General features: G+C 44.6%; 1 protein-coding gene across 7 annotated transcripts in view; it reads right to left on the minus strand.

Moving 5' to 3' along the window:
• ARIH2 (ariadne RBR E3 ubiquitin protein ligase 2) overlaps positions 1-18550 on the minus strand; it is a 32873-nt gene that overhangs the window by 5782 nt on the left and 8541 nt on the right. For all 7 annotated transcript variants that reach the window (XR_012589372.1, XM_074603088.1, XM_074603091.1 and 4 more), the window contains 8 exons: positions 9312-9379; positions 7519-7582; positions 5016-5163; positions 4174-4295; positions 3159-3268; positions 1977-2094; positions 424-474; positions 302-323 (listed from right to left, as the gene is read on the minus strand). Coding sequence is in view for 6 of the 7 variants with exons in the window: in XM_074603088.1 (XP_074459189.1) it covers positions 302-323; positions 424-474; positions 1977-2094; positions 3159-3268; positions 4174-4295; positions 5016-5163; positions 7519-7582; positions 9312-9379 (703 nt within the window). In the remaining variant the exon portion in view is untranslated. The remainder of the gene's footprint in view (positions 1-301; positions 324-423; positions 475-1976; positions 2095-3158; positions 3269-4173; positions 4296-5015; positions 5164-7518; positions 7583-9311; positions 9380-18550) is intronic.

Genomic DNA, 18550 nt, shown 5'->3' on the forward strand with positions numbered 1-18550 from the left:
GACGGATGTCAGTGTTAATACTATGGCAGAGATGGAGATTTCTCTATACAACGGACATGTCAGGGAGAGGGAGCCAAACCAGCACTGAATCAGAACCCAGCTGAGGTCATAGACAGTGAAAAAAAATATAAAAATAAAGCTATCACACACAAGTCTGTAATTAATATCCTGTTCACCTTTTACTAGAGGGAAAAAATATTTCAGTCAATACTCACAACTTGTCTTCATATCACAAAAAAAGAGAAAAGAACATCATCACTAACAAACACAACAGAGAAAACTGCTTCCAAATTCTACTTACCATGCTTGCATTTGGAGCATTGCTGAAAAAGAAGAGACAGGAGGCGCTGGTTAGTGGAAAGTGAGGAAAAAAATTTTCTGCTTATAACAAGGAAGGTCTGACGTGTTCAGGGAATTGCTCACCATGTGATTGCAGCCTCCATTCTTTTCAATACAGATATTGCACTTGGGACACTGTGGAAACAGAAGCATTTGTTAGATCTAACTCTGTCTCTAGCAGCCTTGTCGAGAATGACAACGCTTGGATGATTACTCCCCTCCTACCTTTTTAAAAATATGCATACGCTTATATGAGAACATAAAAAAAAAAAAAAGTACTATATATATATATATATATATATATACACCCTGCCTCCCACCAATTCCTGACAGCTCCATTTAAAAAGGAGGCAGAAAGGCAAAGCCAGGGAAGTTACACTGCAGCACTGGACTGTTTCCTCAAGAAAACAAGTTTGCTGTTGTTACTCCTGGTAAAACTGAAGCTACCATTCAGCAGTTGCTCAGGCAGAAGGATGTAATTAGTTCACATATGACAGTAGCTTCCACAGCTACTTAAGACTACAAGATAATCAGTGTTATACCCTGCTTTCAGCAGCCGCTAACAGATGACAACTTAGCTAGCTGTAGAGAATCTGGCTGACCACAAGTGAGAGCTGCACACGTCTTCGCTCCATCAGCAGTCCACTGATGCTCTGGAGTCTCAAGTTCAGTTATATTTTTTGGGTTGCACGGGTACAAAGAAGGAACTGAGTTTTGCTGCTTTTTGTACATTTTAATGGCAGGCGAAACATATGCCAGCACAATGCTCAATATAGAAGAGCCTTACTTCTGCAGAAGAGCACCGCAGAAACAATGCCATGACATGTTGACACCTTTTCCAGAGAAAGAAGGGAATTTAAGGTCTCTAGTCTAACTACCTACCCACTTCCCTAACACAGCTGAAGCTTGGGCTAATTAGCACTGTCACAATTGTCATCAGCTATGGCAGAACAAATGCCAGCTACGAACTGTTTTGAAGTCAGGCTACAAAATCCCCAAAAGACATCAAAAGTTCCAATCAGCAGACAGCTAATCTAGAGGACAAAGGCAGCATAACTATAACTTCTCAAGATAATCCTACAGGTAGACTAGAGTGCACAACATGTAATAGTATTTCTTTTTCTTGGGTCTAAATCTACAAGAAGTATTTCAATGTCTCGTTTACAGACTTCTACCCCATTTTGCTGTCCCTGCCAAATGAAGACTTTATCTCCCTCACCTTCCAGTTCACAGTACTCCACACGGCTGTTCAGGTTTAAACACCACTGGTGCCTTATTTGGTACTGACTCCGCACTTACTACACTCTCTCCTTCCTTTTTAAATACATCTTCACTGATCATTTCGAAGTAGCCACAATTCTTTTGCCCACAGTGAGGGCAGCACACCTGGCTGCCAAAAACATTCACACCAGGTCTGGAATAAGGACCACCAGGTCCTTGCCGCAGGAGGGCAGCTGGACTGCCCACACAAAGCGTTCCCAGGGCATTCAGTTGTGTTATATCACGGTCCCTAGGGAGCTGTGAGGATCTGCAGCCTGTGAAAATGCAGCACACAACGCCACGTATGCATAGAATTGTATCTTGCTTCCCAGACAGGACTAAAGGACAAGAAAAACCACACAAATGTTTGTCCTTACATCTTTAGTGTGAGCACTGATGTAGTTGGCTGTTTCGGAGTCATCTGCGCACTTGGTGAGCCATTTCCGAATGGTAGCACAGTCTGTGGGTGCGTGGTACATCTGCCGACACTTAAAGCTTAATAGGGAGAAAAAAAAAAAAAACCAACCAACAAAAAAGAGACATATTGATTTCCAAGGAAGTGACTCAAGAATTGAGGTTTTCCTGATGACCAAAATCTGGGAGACCAAGCGAGGGTAAGGGACGCAAATACATTTGTGTATTACCGGAGTGCAACGACAAAGGCTGAACTTCAGTAAATCCCCACCCTCTTGTGCAGAAACCGGTGTCGGGATGAGAGTGAACTGAGGCCTTCCCCAACAAATCATGTGTCTGAGGGCTGACACATCCCTCCCTAGAGTCTACCCACGTCTGCCTAACATGACTGCAGAGGCCCGGGGCATACCAGTGGCTTTACAAGTAGCCTGACTCCAGTGGTAGGTATCAGGCACCTGCATCAGCATGACTTTAGCAGCCGCAGGTGAGGAGGGGCCATTTGCATGGAGATACCAGTAAGGTGGGTCTCTAAACTAGTCGTATGGTGCTCCACAGACATTCTCAACAGCAGTGATTCTGGAAACCCAGGAGCAGAAGACATTTCAGCAGCCCTGCAAGCTATCTTTTTTTTCTCTGGTCCCATACACACTTGAAGTCAGACAAGGAGCACTAGCTTTCCTATTCAGCAGAAAGTTATACTCACATGAGCCTCAAAACACACCAGACGCTCGGGGAGTCAAATACTTGTTACAAACTTGAAAACTCAGTATCAGCAGATAGTGGCGAGGCCCCCACATCCATTACCAGAATCTCTACCAGTCACTACATGTCTACCAAAATTAAAATTTGTAACCTAGCCAAAATATGAGAACAGAAGACTTGTAACCCCTTTGTTACCTAAGCTCTGCATTCCCCAGTTGTCAGAACACCCAACACCCAAGGAGCGTAGAGAGCAAGGGGAGGGCTGACCACCTGTAGAAGTCAGACCCCAAGTGTCCAATTACTCAAAGCTAACTCAAGTTACAAACGACTCTAGCAAAGCATTTGAGATGCTTCTACACACTGAACCCGTTGGCAAGCAAATGGAGTAGCTCTGAGGACAGCACACACTTTAACCATGATCTTTAACCTTCTCTGTTTCTTACCAGAAGACCTCATTGCAACGATTGCACTGCACTCGCCGGGCTTTTGGCTCCTGTACCTGTATGACCATAGGGCAATCTGCACCAGGACACAGCTGCAGCTGATAATGGCTCTGTGAACATACCAAGGTGGTAAGATCAGCAGTGGGCGCAGAAGAGCATTATCTTTATCTGTTCAGGTTTAACCACTCCTAGCCTCAAAAATACACAGGTCAGTATTCCTTTTTGAAAAAGACAGTAAAAATTGCCACCAGATCTTAGCCAACAGGGCAGACAAACCTCTTCCACATTAGGAAAGGGAGTGTTACTTACAGCTTCTCTAGAACATGGAATTCAAATGGCGGGTTACAGACCAAGCAAGCACAGCAACACAACCGTAACACCCCACCATGACACATTTTTCTCCATTTGAGCTCTTTCCCTGTACTTTCCTTATGTCCCAGAACGTACTCAGCTGCTCTCCTCTGGCAGTTGTTCCTTCCCAAAGGGTGTCTTACTGAAGAGAGGTGACACCACTCTTTTGCACTGCTTTGCTGCTTCTTGAGTATTCACAGTCTGTTTGCAGTTACCAGAATACTTCCTGAATATTCAACCCTTATAATTTCTGCGTTAATTTCCAAACACCTCACATAAAATATTATTAAGCAAGCCAATTCAGCTGGGCTACGCTAAGATGAGTGACTAATTTTTCAGAACTTAAAATATCCATGCAAGAGCAAAAAGGACTTTAAAACTCAGATTGAAGTTCTCAGCTGCAACACACCGAGAATTCTGCTTCAGGAAAAGAGCCAAGCACCAGCCAAGGAGTTACTGGTTGACCTTACAACAGAATTCACTTTGGCAACCTGCTAGAGTGTTTGTCAGTGAGCCTGTCCTATGGCCTCACTGTGTTCATCAGGGACAATTTTGCCGCAGTTACTGCATTTGTAATCAAAGATGCAAGATGCTTCAAACAAAATTTCTGCCAGTCATTGGTGAATTGACCCAGGGTATTTTAAATCTGAAAAAAACCCAATACCTCCACATAGTCCCTGAAGAGGTAGCGCCTGTATTTGTCTTTCAGCTCTTCACTAGGCAGCAACGGAAACACAAAGTCTTCTGGCGTCCGAAGCAGGCAGTCCTGAGCCATGCAGGAAACCCCTGAGCAGAAAAAGCAACATTTTAGCACAGTGCAACTTACACTACAGAGGGAATGCCCAGAGAGCATTCAACACAGTTTCCTAGGTGCCATCTGTTGTTGTGGCAAGAGGGACACAACTGTGAAACGAATCTATCAGGGCTGCCGAAAAGCTGGAGCCCAACTGTCTTCACCGAAAGACGACAGGGCACATGTGCATCCCGGACCAGTAGGCGCTTCAACCAGTATTCACAAGGTCAGACACTTAAAAGTAGAAAACTGCATGCTACTGCCATGCCAGCGTAAAGGACAGGCTAGGAAAAGCCCAGAGCAACTCTGGCAACCGCTGGCTTCTACCCAACACAAAGGGACCAGGTGTTTGTATCCACACGCGCTCCAGGGGCAGTGCAACCATACACCATAAGAGACGCAAACTCAAAATGCAGCAGATTTGCAGCTTGTAACTTGTTACAGTCACACTCTTGAGATCACAAGGGGAAAAAAGCAGCAAATGGATCTACGGACCTGCACGTTTTGTTAGGCAGGAGCAGCGCTCTCCTGGTGGTATAAACAGTAACCAGGGATTCAGATAAGACCACTAGTTCAAGTTAAGTTTGTCACAAATACTCATTCCATGCTCTATTTTCTCGTTACTGAGATGTTTTAGGCCAAATCAGCCAGTCATCATCAGAACGGCCAACATGGCAAATACAGACCCAGTACCGTACCCGCCTTGAACTCACCGACTCCGACACCATCCTTGACGAGCACTGTACAATGCTGCTCCCAACAGCTGCGACAGAACTGGTGCTGACAAGCCAGAGAGAGCAAGTTCTCCTTCCGGACAAACTGCATGCACACTGCGCAGTGATGGGAGGAATGTACCATTGCCTGGGAGAGAGAGAAATCAGCATTACTGTGAAAGCATCCCAGCTCTCCCAGAGTATTCTCACCTCATCCACAGGCACCCGCATCACCTTCATTGTGACAGTGGTCTCGGGTGAGCTCCAGGCCAGAAGAGGTTCTGGCTGGCGTGCTGGGGTGCTGCACTGCCCCGACAGTCAGTCCGTCACAAGAACCTCTTTAACCTCATGGAGCACAACAGACCGACAGTCACTGAACAGCTCCTGACTCTAATCTAGTGCTAACCAGAACGTTTACTCTTCTGGTTCTTACTCTCACCTGGTTTGAAAAAGGAGGAAATACATCATTGTGTTAGTCCTTCCCTGAATTTACCGATACTCTTTGTTAGCGGGGTCAGAGTCTATCACTGTTCCACAGGCCCTGAAGAGCAGCTATAACTGGAAGCAGGTTTAGCAGTGCCCTTTTACTGGATGATTTTGAGTAAGAGGAGAGGGAACTGAAGGTGCAGCGTTCAGGGTGTTTATAGAGAGAGGAAAGAGAGTTCACAGACCATCATCTCACATCTATCTTCTGCCTATGCTACATTTGGCAAAACAGGCATCATCCCTTCAGCTGAAAAGGATTAGAGCATTTGTTTCAAGTCAGACATAATTCTGCTATTGCTTCGCCAAGCCACTGGGAAGCACTCTGGATCTCCCCTTGGGTAGCGCAGAACTAATCCCTAGACAACAGATCTAGCCTCCAACACATCTCGGCTCACCCTTGGGACCTGAAGAACTAGGTCTAGCACAGCATCATCAAAAGCAAGGCCCTACAGAGCTGTTAGCAGGAGTTTATGTTCCTATTTCTCCTTTCACAGAGAAGTCATATCATCCCTTTTCATCTACTTAAGCCTTTGCTACTCTTTGGGAAGCTTGCGCGAGACAGCAGTCAGCTCCCATGCCCAGCTCCGCACACCAGAGACGCAGAGCAGCAGCAGCGTGATACGCAGCCACATGACCAACAGAGCTTGCTTTATGGCACGACCACACGAAAAAGGAAATAATGCGACTTTGTTCTAAGCGGCCTCACTTACGGACCAGAACAAGATTCACCGAGTCTGACGCTGCGTTGACTGCCTACAGCCACTGCTCAACTTGAACAGCACGCGCATTGCCCCAAACCTTCGCGAGCTGCCCCCCTGAGCTCACCACCGGAGCTTCTCTCTGTAGGGTCAGCTGCTCTACAGACATGCAGGAGGAGCATCTGCCCCCCATACCATCATTCTGCAGTAGGAGTTGAAGCACACAGCAACTTGACCTAGCACATACAAAAAAGCTGTAATGAACTGCCTACCAAACCAAGTTTGTCACGACTTAAACTAACCTTTTAACTGTAATATCTGCCTTCCCAAAATGAAATCACCATCGCAGGGGAGAGAATTTAAGTGGCGGCTGATACAAGATTCAGACAAATCTCAAAATACGTGGACTAATTTGCAGGTATGTTAAATAACAAAGATTTTTTTTCTGGACTCTAGGCAGATAATTTATTTTGAGTCCATGAAGCTTACTCCCGTCAGCTGTTTTAGCATTTTCACTCTCTGCTAGTTACAAGTCAGCTCAGATGCCAAATCAGGCTTTTAAAATCTCCCCTCCCCCCCTCAACCCAAAGGCTGTTTCTCAGATGTAATACTTTATCACTCAAAATCTGACACATGGCAATGTGTTCCTGGGTAACTGTGGATTGTACCAAGACACCCACTGTGAATGAAACCTGTAAACATGCAACAGGAAGTTTCTATTTAAAGGGGGGGGGGGGGGGAGAAAAGCATCTAAGGATCTGTGCAGCTCTGGCTGCAAAACACAAGCTGTTGGTTCAAGTATCACTACTGACTGGCTCAGCAGCACCACTGGGAGATCTGGCTTAAGCATCCCTGAGCAGAGCAGAGCAGCGCAGCAAACAGTCACCCTAGGGGGAAAAAAAAAAAAAATTAAAAAAATCTCTGTTCCTGCCGCAGACAAGCTCTGTTCACTCTGCACAGCCAGAGCGTCCCTTGAGTGTCTTACAGAGCGCAGAACTGGAAGAGGCAGCCGAGCCCATGCACTCTGCTCCTTCCATTGTGTACCATCACTCATGACAAAAAAATGACCTCAATTTTCTCGAGGCAAGCAACTCCTGAACGCTACCTGCAAGACAATAGCAAAGCTGCTATTTAAATGTTAGGCACCTCTTGAATGCTTTCTCATTCAAAAAGTAAGCCCAGCACCGAGTTAGGGTGTAGGACCTGAGTTTGCTAAGGGTTAATATGGGACAGACTATGCCATTAGTAATGCAATCCTCCGATGAGGTGGGTCAGAGGTGTCTGCCAAGGGAACAGACCAACATAGTTAGCATACTTACGTGTTTGGATGAGGTGGGCTGAACTCGTGCTTCTACTAGCAACTGGGCAGCATTAGACTTGTGCCTGAAAAGGCAATTGAAGAATGATCAAATCAATTTCTGAATACATTTTGCCTTCTTAAATTGATCCTTCTCGCCTGAATAAATAACAGGTTCTGTGCAAATGGCAGGGTAGGTTTCAACAAGGAAAGTGGAAACGTGTCCTGCGTGAGGCTCCTTCACATCGTGAGCTGAACTCTCATCAACGAAACTTTATGAGTTTCTTCAAAATCAGAAACAGGAACAACACTTCTCATGCTAATGGATTAACATCTCCCTCATGCTCCTTGATGAATATCTTTCTACAACTCTCTCCCTTCCCCCCCGCCCGAAAATTATTTTTGAAGCTAGGGCTTTCTAGCCACGCTTCTAGAGCAGTCCTAAGCCACTGCCCATAACAACACACTCCAGTGAAGCTCCTGTCTGTCTCCTATTCCTTTGTAAAATCAAGCTATCCTGGTTAGCTCTCACTTTGACTCCAGCCTAGTATCTAGTTAAGCATTTACTCTGTGACAGATTATCACCTCTTTGGCATATGAAGCTGCCTATCAGTAGCCTTAGAATTAAACGTTTTGCTGTTTGTGATTTCCATTGCAGAGGAATGTTTGTATCTCCAGTTAAAAAATCACCAGTGAATTCAGAAATAGCAGCATCACTGTTGTGACCACGCTGTAAATCCTCCCTCCCCAGTAGCACTTTTAAGTTGTATTAGAGATCTTCCATTTGATAATGTCACTTTGTACGAAGACAGAAGTTTGAGGATCGGATCAGCCGGAGGGCAACTTGCAAAGTCACAGATTTAAAGTAAACCCTTCCCCAAACTTCCTCTTGTTTAAATCTCGTCAGTTGACCTGCAAACTCCTCCTGAGCTGTTGTGCAGAACCTCACCCTCCGCATTCCCCAGAGGAAAGCTTTCAGAGGATGCATGATAACCAACGAGCCAGTTACCAAAGATGTTGCGACAATATCCATACAGGAGATGCATTTCCCATATGTCCTCTGGATGAAGTTGCTGGCTACAGGGCCAAAAATGGCATGGCAGAATGAGTCAGACTGATATGGTCTCTATTTTCAGACAATGTTCAGTTCTGAGCCAGTATTTTCTGGAGGGGCTGCCAGACAGCAGTGCCTCCTGACACGCTTCCAGTATACGTCTGGGCAGAGTCCGAACCCTCCTTTTGAAATCAGTTGGAGGACTCCGTTACACTGACCAAGCCACAAAGGGGCTGCACTTCTCAGTTCTCTTACACCATCTTCTGCTCTCCAAATGTTAGTCAGCTTGGAAAAAAAACACCACTTATGTTCAGAAGGAGAAAAAACTTCAATGTGAATGTACTACTAAAGAATACATCATCACAGGTCCAGTGCTCCTTCATGATTTATGGCTCATATGTTCAAAACAGAACATATGTTATCTTTACATTTGTTAAAATAAATAAATATAGATGCAGCACTCTCAATCTGTTACCTCAAAGTTCAAGCTAAATGCATCTACAGGGTTCCCAGCAGGAATATAATTCCTCAGACTGAAAAACATTTGCCACCACTACTCTCTCCCTGTTTACAAATTTCTTACAGGCAATGCAGCCTCAACAAAACAGTGTTTTTCCTCTGCTCCCTGGCATGGACTGTATGGCCTGCTTTCAGGTTCAAAGATGCTTGTCAAAAAGACACCTATGGACCACCCTGCGCATTCTTGCAAAGCAAGGGGGAAAAGCACTGAGCACAGAACAGATAAGACTATTCACACTTACCTTTCCAAAATCTCTGAGATTTGCCAGTGGAAACTAACTAATACTAGCTTTGCAACAGCATGTGATACCTAGGTGGAAAATAAAAGAAAAAAAAAAAAGTCAAGTTAGGCGTATTTTGAGGCCACACCTCTGCTTAGGACTACAATCTTCTCGTAAGACTAATAAATTGTGCAAACTCAGTATGATATTCCAGTGATACTCAATTCCCATTAAACTATTAGAGACAATGTTCACAGCCAGTGCACCTGCAATACACAGGTTGGAATGAAGCACGGATGTACCCAAACTAACTCACGTACTTAGTCACAACAGCACAGAGAAGAAGGAATCAAGATTTCACTGGATTAGCTTAACTGCTCACGGAAGCCCCACATCCAGTCCTCAAGCGGTTGCCACTTGAGAGGCCCAGCCCAGACTGGGATCGGGGTCCTTGCTAAGTGTGCAAAGTAGGCACCACGGGGCAGACGGATACCGCTCAGTGAGCCGGAGAAGCAGTAAAAAGCTGCAAACATAGGCATGCTGTGATCGCAAAGGGTAGGGGGAAAAACCAAAACATTTTCCCCAGCCTTCATTGCAGAGAAGAAAGTTATACGCTGGAGTGGAATAGGAAGACGGAAAGCTACCGTGACAGAGACTATTTCCGTGCAGGGTTGCTTGCATTACGTGAACTCCTGGCAAGCACTAGCCCGAGCACCCTCTAGAATACTGCAACACGACATTTAAAGTCATGTTGCAAGGGTACAAGCAAACAAGTTCTCCTTTGCTTATATGTATTATTTAATTTCTGAAGAAAACAGACTGGTCTGCTAGCACAAAAAGGCTCATACCCGCCAAGACCACAGCCATCTGCTGAGCTGCCGGACCTTCACCCTGCCTCTCGACCCCCTCACACCTTTATCAGGCTCATGGAGTTCAAACAAAGCAGGTCTCCTGCAAACAAGACACCTCTTCCAGGGGGATTCCGAAGGCTCACGACCCCTGCCTCCTCACTCCTCTCTGTGCTAGGAAGCACCCAGGCAAGCCCAATGGTCTACACATTCTGCATTCAAATACGCTGACGCTAAAGGCCTGTACCTCCCACACTCTGAGACAAGCTACCACCATAGCGCCTGCCTCTCTACCATACATATAGAAAACACAGCTCCTTCCACCCTAGCTGCAGGAAGAGCTCCATTTTTTTTCCTCTAGAGAAGCTGTCAGTCCCAATCATCAGCTGGAAAGCCATACGCCTTCTTGAATCCTGCTACAGGTGAATCACAAGATCTGACGTACTGGCAATACAGATACACAGCAACCCCAACACAACCCTGGAAGGAAAAACAAGCCATGGTTGCTCCTACAAAACAGACACGCTCTGCACACCGAGGGGCAGCACATTCATTACTCTTCTAAATCTGCCCCACTGAAGAGGTGCAGTTTCACTGCACAACTGACCTATTCCTGCCACATGACACTGCCCTGGTCCTGCACGGGCATTTGTCAGTGCTGGACGGTTGGTTTGCTGAGCTAAACCAGCGTAGCACCAACACATGATGCAGCTGGGGGTGTTTAAATGTCTCTTACCCACATCTGCTTTCTGATTTGCCCCCTTTGCTGGCCACTAAGAAATCCCAGTCATAAAAGAGTAATTTTCAACGTTCAAACAATCCTTTTTTTCTAGGAGAAATGAAGCCTTAGCTCATGCTGTGTAAGATCTGGTACGTCAACTTCCTCGACTTTACCAGGGATGTGACCCTGCGAGAACAAAGGCTGCCCGGGCGGCGCTGCCCCCCCTCCCTGCCAGCCCAGCAGCCCGTGATTAGATGGAGTGTGGCACACAGGGCTGCTGTGGACACCACGTACACTCTGCTCCAGCTCGTAGGGATGAAGTGTCACTGCCAGCCTCGCATGGGTTGTTATCTTAAGCCCCCAACCTGGCAGACCCAATGGGACACCTTTGAGTTGCTTGTACAAGGAAGACATCTGCATTTCACGTTCGTAAAGCAAACAAGCATCAGGAATGTGGTCTCTACGAGACTGGCTTCCTGCAAATGCAAACCACATGCTAATGAATCACTCTCTAACAGCAATGAAATTATTTCTCAGTAGCAGTGAGGAAGAACTACCGTCCTGACAAAAAAAACCCAACAAAAACAACCAAACTACCAGACTTAAATAGGAAGTTTATCTGTAACATATGAAAATGAGTATTTTTCGGTTGGATTTTCACAGCCTGAGGTGTAGCATCCGTTGCGGCATCTTGACTACGTGAACTCCATGAAGTTACTCGATCCCAGAAGAGGAGCCAAGTACATTCAAGAATGAAGATGTACAGAAAAGAGAAATACAAATACTAGCATGCGCATTTCTGAAATCTAACAAACTACCCTAACAGAATCACATGCTTTTGAGTCAAGTTATTTGTCAGGCAAAATCTGGAATTAATGCTCCAGAAAGATGCCAAATTGACAGATCTAGAAGAATAATAAAGCTTCTGTGACCATTCCTATTTTGCTCCAACTGCAAGCATTGATTGGATCAGCTGTAGTGCTAATTTTACTACTTTCATCATAAAAGCACCCAAGAATAAAACATTTCCAATTGATAAAGCCAGGTTCATGACATGAGTCCACATCCATAAAAGCCCTGAAGCAGAAAAATTTTTGATATGACCTGACTGGAGTGCCTGCAATCTTGCAAACAAGAAGTCTCAGAGTCAGCCAGTTGCAGCAACGTACCCACTGTCCGTTTGGCATGGAAGTACTGGATCTTACACGTTAAAGATAGATAACATTCAAACTGTAAGAAAGAGGGATGGGAAGGGTGCAGATAACTGCTGAGGCTGAAGTCGTGCCTCTTGAGCGGAGTCTCACTGCATGACAATCTACGTCCTGCTCACCATCAGCAAGGCTGGTAATTCAGAAGGCAAAAGTTGATCAGGGGCCAACACTACTGGAAAGATTCAAGAAAACAAGCACAAGAAGAAAAACAAGTGCGTAACAAAAGCTTGCTTCTATTGATTAGCAGTGCTCCCCAGCCTCTTCCATGATTGTACATTCACACTGAGTGAATGATTGTACCAAGTCAGCCAGTCCTTCCACAACAACACCCCAGAATAATTGAAGCATTTCTTTGTAAGCAGGAGCCAAAACATGCCGTGTACAGAAAAATACCACTGCAATCAGAAGTTTGGTCCATACGTACATAATTCATTACCTTACAGTACTGGAGAAGCAACGTACAGAAGCTGCTGGCTGAACTGCTCAGTTAGAAGACATCGATGCCCGCTCCGTATGCACCCGCTGCAGCCTCGCAGCTTAGGAAATAAGCCTCAGTGGCTGTTCAGGCACACTGAACAGTGCGATTCAGCGTTTCCCCGACAGCCAGAAGGTTCACACAATGAAAGATCTCAAACTTATAAAGCATTTCAGAAAGAGCTATGATTCCGTCCCCTATCGGTCACTGGGTGCCACAAGAATCTCAGGTTATCCAAGAACAGTAATGCTTTATCTCAAACATAGAACAAATTAATAAAAAGATGCCTTTGATAAAATGCCAGCTTTGTTTACACTTTCCCACTCTCGTTTGAGAATAACAAGACCCAAAAAAGACAGTGAGATAGCACACTCAGTGTCTTGCTGGCAGGAGGTCATTTCAGTAAAATACTTCTACAGACCAGAGTGCAAAAGGGAATGCATATTCTAGATGCTGTTATTTTAGTTTTTGTCTGCAACTGATAAATTGTGACAGTTCTTCTGCATAACTCGACTTCTCCACAAGTCCTCTAGCTGTGATTAAATTTATTAAAGTTTAGAAGAAGAAAGCTGAAAGCAGTAGTCATGCTAAAAAAAAACGTCTGTCTTTCCCCCATTGTCGTTTCCCCCTTTTCTCACCATCAGCTTAAAACTTTAAGATCAAAGATCCGCTCAGTCCAAATCCAAACCTGGAAAATTTCAGACAGAAGACCACGTTTCTTTCTTCATGATGGAGCGGCAAAGCTGAATAGAGAGGATCTCATCCAATCTACAATTTCCAGCTTCACCTTAAACCAGGAATTTGGTCTCCTCAGAAACCTCTTCCAAGCCTCCACCAGCTTAACTCTGACTTACCAGGGACAGAAGGCTGCTGACTGCCAGAAACGGGCACCAAGCGCCAACGTTTATCACTGCACTGGAAAAGGGGCGCCGTGTCGATGCACGCAGGAAGGGTGCCAAGAGGAAGCTGCTCTCCATAAGGGAAAGACTCTACGGGACTTGTGAAAAAAGTCTGAAAAATTTACATAGTGCTGGACAAAATTCGATTCTGAAAGTAGAACAAAGAAGTAATGCCATCGCGTTAAACACACACCTGTTCATATTCTGGAAAAAGAGCACAGTGTTTATTTTCTTACTATTTCTATCTCCATTTATCTTCTGGGTTCTTTACTCTCCAAGATAAGCAAAATTCTCACACTTCTGAAGTGCGAGAGAGAGTCTGGCACTCTCTAGGACAAGACAGCATCAAAAGAATTTGCAAAGAAGCTCTGCAGGTACCTTGCTGGGTTCGGAGAGCTCTAACACAACTATGGCTCAACAAGCTTCCCTAGATAAGCTATATTGTTTGAAGGGCTGAAGTTTCATCTCTCTACAGCAGAAAACCTTTTCAACCGCGCCACTTTGACAGTTGCTAATTCAGAGAGAAATGTTTCCTAAAAGCTAAAAAACCACCGTCTTTTGTAGAGCTTGTATTCTACAGAAATTGCTCATGCATATTTATGTTGCATGCATATCTCATGAGTTCATTTCACTTTTCTCCAAGGGATGGCCTATTTTTTTGGAGGTGCGTTTCAGTCCTCCCTTTTGCAGAGATATGGCATCAGGAATTTAAAACAAGAATCATCACATGATTCTCAAAGAGATTCAAGTCAGAGTGAGTTTGAGATATGATGATCTGGCTGGAGCTGACATCCCGTGGCTTTGCACCAAGCTGACAATTCACGTTAGATCAGGGTTGCACTGAAACGTCTGGCTGAGACGAACGCAAACCTGGCATAAAGAAATGCAGCTTCCATTTCTTGTGTTTCCCTTAATCAAAGGCTTTTATACAAATAGATTTAAGCAAATAGGATTAATCTTAAGAAGCATTATTTCTTTTAATCCACAAACAGTTTTTCTTAGTTCTACAAGGAAAGGATGAACTTGGGAAGACATTAGTTTGTGCTGCAGCAAAACTTCCGAAAACACACTCTTGAATTCTTTACAACAGTAAAAACAGACAGAGCAAGAGCCTCTGAAATTATTGCTGTTGGTGAGCAACGATGGGCAAAATAGTTCTCAGTAGAGAATAATAACACCTTAGAAAGAAACCATACTTCGTATCCAATGATTTTGCCGAAGAGAAAAAAACCCTTCAGACAGGCTTTACTTAAGGGTACTGAGGTGAAGAAAGTGACCCACAAATGGAAAAACCCACTATTTTACACTCATTTCTCTTGTGGAAAGTAGATCTGACTCCCCCTACGCCCCACTGGAAAAACTATCCCACTGCCCTGTTTTTACTGGAGGATTTCTCAGAAAACTGCAGAAATATTAGGAATTAAGAAGAAATAAAAGGGCAACCAAAAAGCTTTTTTTGGACCATGTTTTCTTCTTTGCTTTGATCTACTCCTCTTTTAAGCAGACTTCCAATATGCAAACTCAGGAGGTTGCAGGAGCTTGAGCTGTGATTAACATCGCCTGCCATAAACACCCCGAGCGTTCAAAGTCTTGTGGCAAAGTCCTCCCTATCTGTTACGGGTTTCTGAGCATTAGGAGGCTGTTTTCAAAAGGGAACTTAAATTAATTTCACTCATCGGAAAAAAAAAAAATAGACAAAGTTACAACAAAATCAGATACCCTGCTTTTTTTCTTGGGTTCAGTCAAGCTTAAAAAAATGTGAGAAAAAGCCCTCAATGCTTAGGTTTCACTCACAGTCTTGCTTACAATTTGCCTGACATTTCAGCCCCTCTCCTGATTACAGAGCATCGGCTGCACCGGGGAAAGAAATGCAATTTATAGTCTGTAGCGACAGTCTCGATACCACGGAAAGGTCTTGACAAAGAGCCCTACGTGAGCTCTGCTTCATCACGGGGTTTTAATCTGCACCCCGTCACTCACCCTCCGGCACGCAGAGACCTGGTGTCAGTCCGCAAGATTAAAAGCATATTTAGTAGGCAGAATGGGGAATTGGGAATGACAAATACTGCCGGTGTTATACACATGGTCTGTGAAGCTGTCAGTGCACAACCTAGTTGGCCACACACTGAAGAAAGGGGATCTTGGGTCAAATTCTAACTCCTTTTCCACACTTACATATCGCTTTAATCCATCCACAGGACAGCAACAATTTCAGCTGCAGCTGCCAACAAACAGGATCAGTAGGACTCAGCTAGGAAATCTCAACATACGTATTTCTCAAGCTGTTAGGCTATGCTTCCTGAGGAGATTCAGAAATAAATTAAAAAATAAAAAAAAAAAGACTTAAGCAAGACGGTATGCCAGAAGGCATTATTACAAAATAGCTATGAGATTCCTTCTTTGAAAGATTCAGAGCGAAAGAAACGCAGCAAGAAAGCCGTAAGACGGCACACGGATAGAAGACTGACACAAAACTCCCCAGCTGCACTCACTGGAGTTATTCTTTCCAATGTAATGCAGTGTCTGGGAGCATCAACACCCAGCGCACGCTGCACGGCAACCCCCACATGCTGCCAAAACCCCTGGCAGCACCCCCCCAGCTTCACTCAGCTCAGCCCCTGCCCAGGTGCTTTCCCAGCAAATGAGAGGAGAAGCGGACAATTCCTTCTGGCTGGCAGGAAGGAGGATGCGGAGGATGCGCAGGGGCAAAGCAAAGGACACAGAATAATCTGAATCCACACAACCGTGACCGGTGGCTCAGGACACAGGGCAGCCAACTCGAACTGGGAAGCACTGGTGTGTGCACACAGCTACATCCCACACACGCGCGGGGCTCCGGTAACCTAGACGTGAGCAATCCCCGTTCAGTCCCAAACAACATAGTCCTTTACTTGGCAATCCCAGCTTCTACAGGCATTTCTCTTTTGTTATAAGATGAAGAGGAGGAACACCTGCTTTGCAAAACAGTGTTTCATAGCACACAACGAAGCTCGCCTCTGCTGCACCACCCGCCATAGGCACAGCACAGAAATTTGGCAATGCGCTTCAGCTGCTTCATGCCGCTCCCGTGATCGTGTTGCCCAGCTGTAAGCTTGCAACATGGAACACTTACTGAAAGATTGCCTTGGCATTTTTAATGACTTGTGCCTTGCCTCTACCTCCCACCAAGATCATACTCATCAACAGCTGTGAACAGATTTCTTTTTTTTTTTTTTTTTTTGGCTCCCTGCAGAGTCATACTGGCTGTAAGATACACTTAAGGCGTGAATCACACAGAAATGTGTGGGCTATAATCACCCTCCACATTTGTGCCTCATTTTTCCAATCAAGTTGAGAATTTCACCAGTCCTGGGCAATAAAGAACAAAACTGTTTTCTCTTCTCAAAGGACTTGATGAAGTTGTCACAAGGTTGTGAGCTCTGGGCTCCCCAGCCAGCTCTCTTATCTTGCTGACCAGGAGTCTACAAAAACTTAATACACTTTAAAAAAAAAAAAAAAAAAAAAAAAAAAGATCTTTAGGAGCCAAAATAAAACACGCACTGAAGACAGTTACGGACATATTCCTGTCCTATTGATGTTTAACATACTGAAGTACAGGCACTGTGAATCTGTCAGGGAACAGCACAGCTTTTGTATAGCAGAACTTCCAGGATCTTTCTGTTTGGGAATAATAAGTGGGTAAAGGACACAGGTACGTCTCAAAAGTGTGTGCTCCTAAGGGTTACAACTTCAGACTGGACGCCCCACATAATGTTGGCTTGATATTAAAACGCAGAACACGGTACAGATACAAACCTGCACGTCCTGACTAATCTAGGGTTACAGGTACTTCGAAACAGTGCGTTATCATCGCCGAACAGCACGTGGGGGTTCTGCGGAGAAGTCAAATTTGCCTATCAGGGTCCACCATTTATAATAAGTGATATTTAAATATTTACTAACTGTTCGCTGATGTATACTAAAATTTACCAATGTTGGTTCTTACGGACATTAACTTTGCACATGAATTTTTCAAACCGTGTTCTTACATACGTGCATTTTAATATTTCAAGGGGCTTTCATACTCCTCCTGTACCTGAGGTACTTAGGTACAGCTAGTCTCTTACAACTGCCATTTTACATCGCATATAAGTTTCATGAAGTCACTAGGGCATCAAAAAGGATGACTGCGCAGGTTTGTTCAGACAAGCGCCTCACACCGCATATTTGCCTGCGGTTTGCACAGCGATACGGGGAGCCACACGCGCCACTGTCTTGACATGGGGCTCTTTACGGACCTTCTGCGATGGCACGGAGCAGGCGTTCTGCGAGCACCGACTCATCTCCCGCGGGCAGAGCTGCTGGCATGGGCTGCCAGTCTCCACGCACATGACTCCGGGTCTGCTAAAGACGGTATTTGTGAAGGACCGCTGCCAGCGGTCACCAAGCAGCTCTACAAACGAACTGGTCTGTGTCAGCGCAATTTGAGTGTTGGGGAACAGTTTCAAAGGGCTGTGTTTTTATGAGCGAATGCTGTGTTTTTATGAGCGAATATTAATTCAGTCGCATTAAAAGATGGGACATCAGTCAGGTGAGGCAAGAATATAAAAAAAAAAATAATGGTTTATCTCTGAAAGATCCGTAGTGATAACATGGATTAATAGGTTTAGTACTATGTCATGACAGCAAATACTTTTGCATCTATGAAGTTTTATTCTTCACAGTTCAGGGCTAAAAACCAAAGAAACAAAAAACCCCACATCACAAGCTGTTAATGCAAGGAGGAAGGGAAGTAAGATTTTTGCTGTCTGGTAAATACTAGCAGACTACTCACACATTAACAAACTGAAGACTTTAAGTTCTTCAGTTTTACAACTCCTTTGGTTTTAGTGGAAAGACGACATCATTATCCCGTGTAAACAGGATAAAACCTGTGAAACAACACGACCATCTTTCCTTGCTACCTCATATATGCAGAAATACCTCAGCTTCCTCGTGACTGACAATCAGCTTCTAAAAAGACTTAAAGTCAAGGTACCATTTTTTCATAAATTGTAATTGCAATTGTTTTATCTGGTGGCTTATACCACCAGTTTAAAAAATTTGGTAAAAACTAGAAAGATCCAT

This window comes from Larus michahellis, chromosome 10, assembly GCF_964199755.1.
Source record: "Larus michahellis chromosome 10, bLarMic1.1, whole genome shotgun sequence".
NCBI classification, from domain to species: Eukaryota; Metazoa; Chordata; class Aves; order Charadriiformes; family Laridae; genus Larus; species Larus michahellis.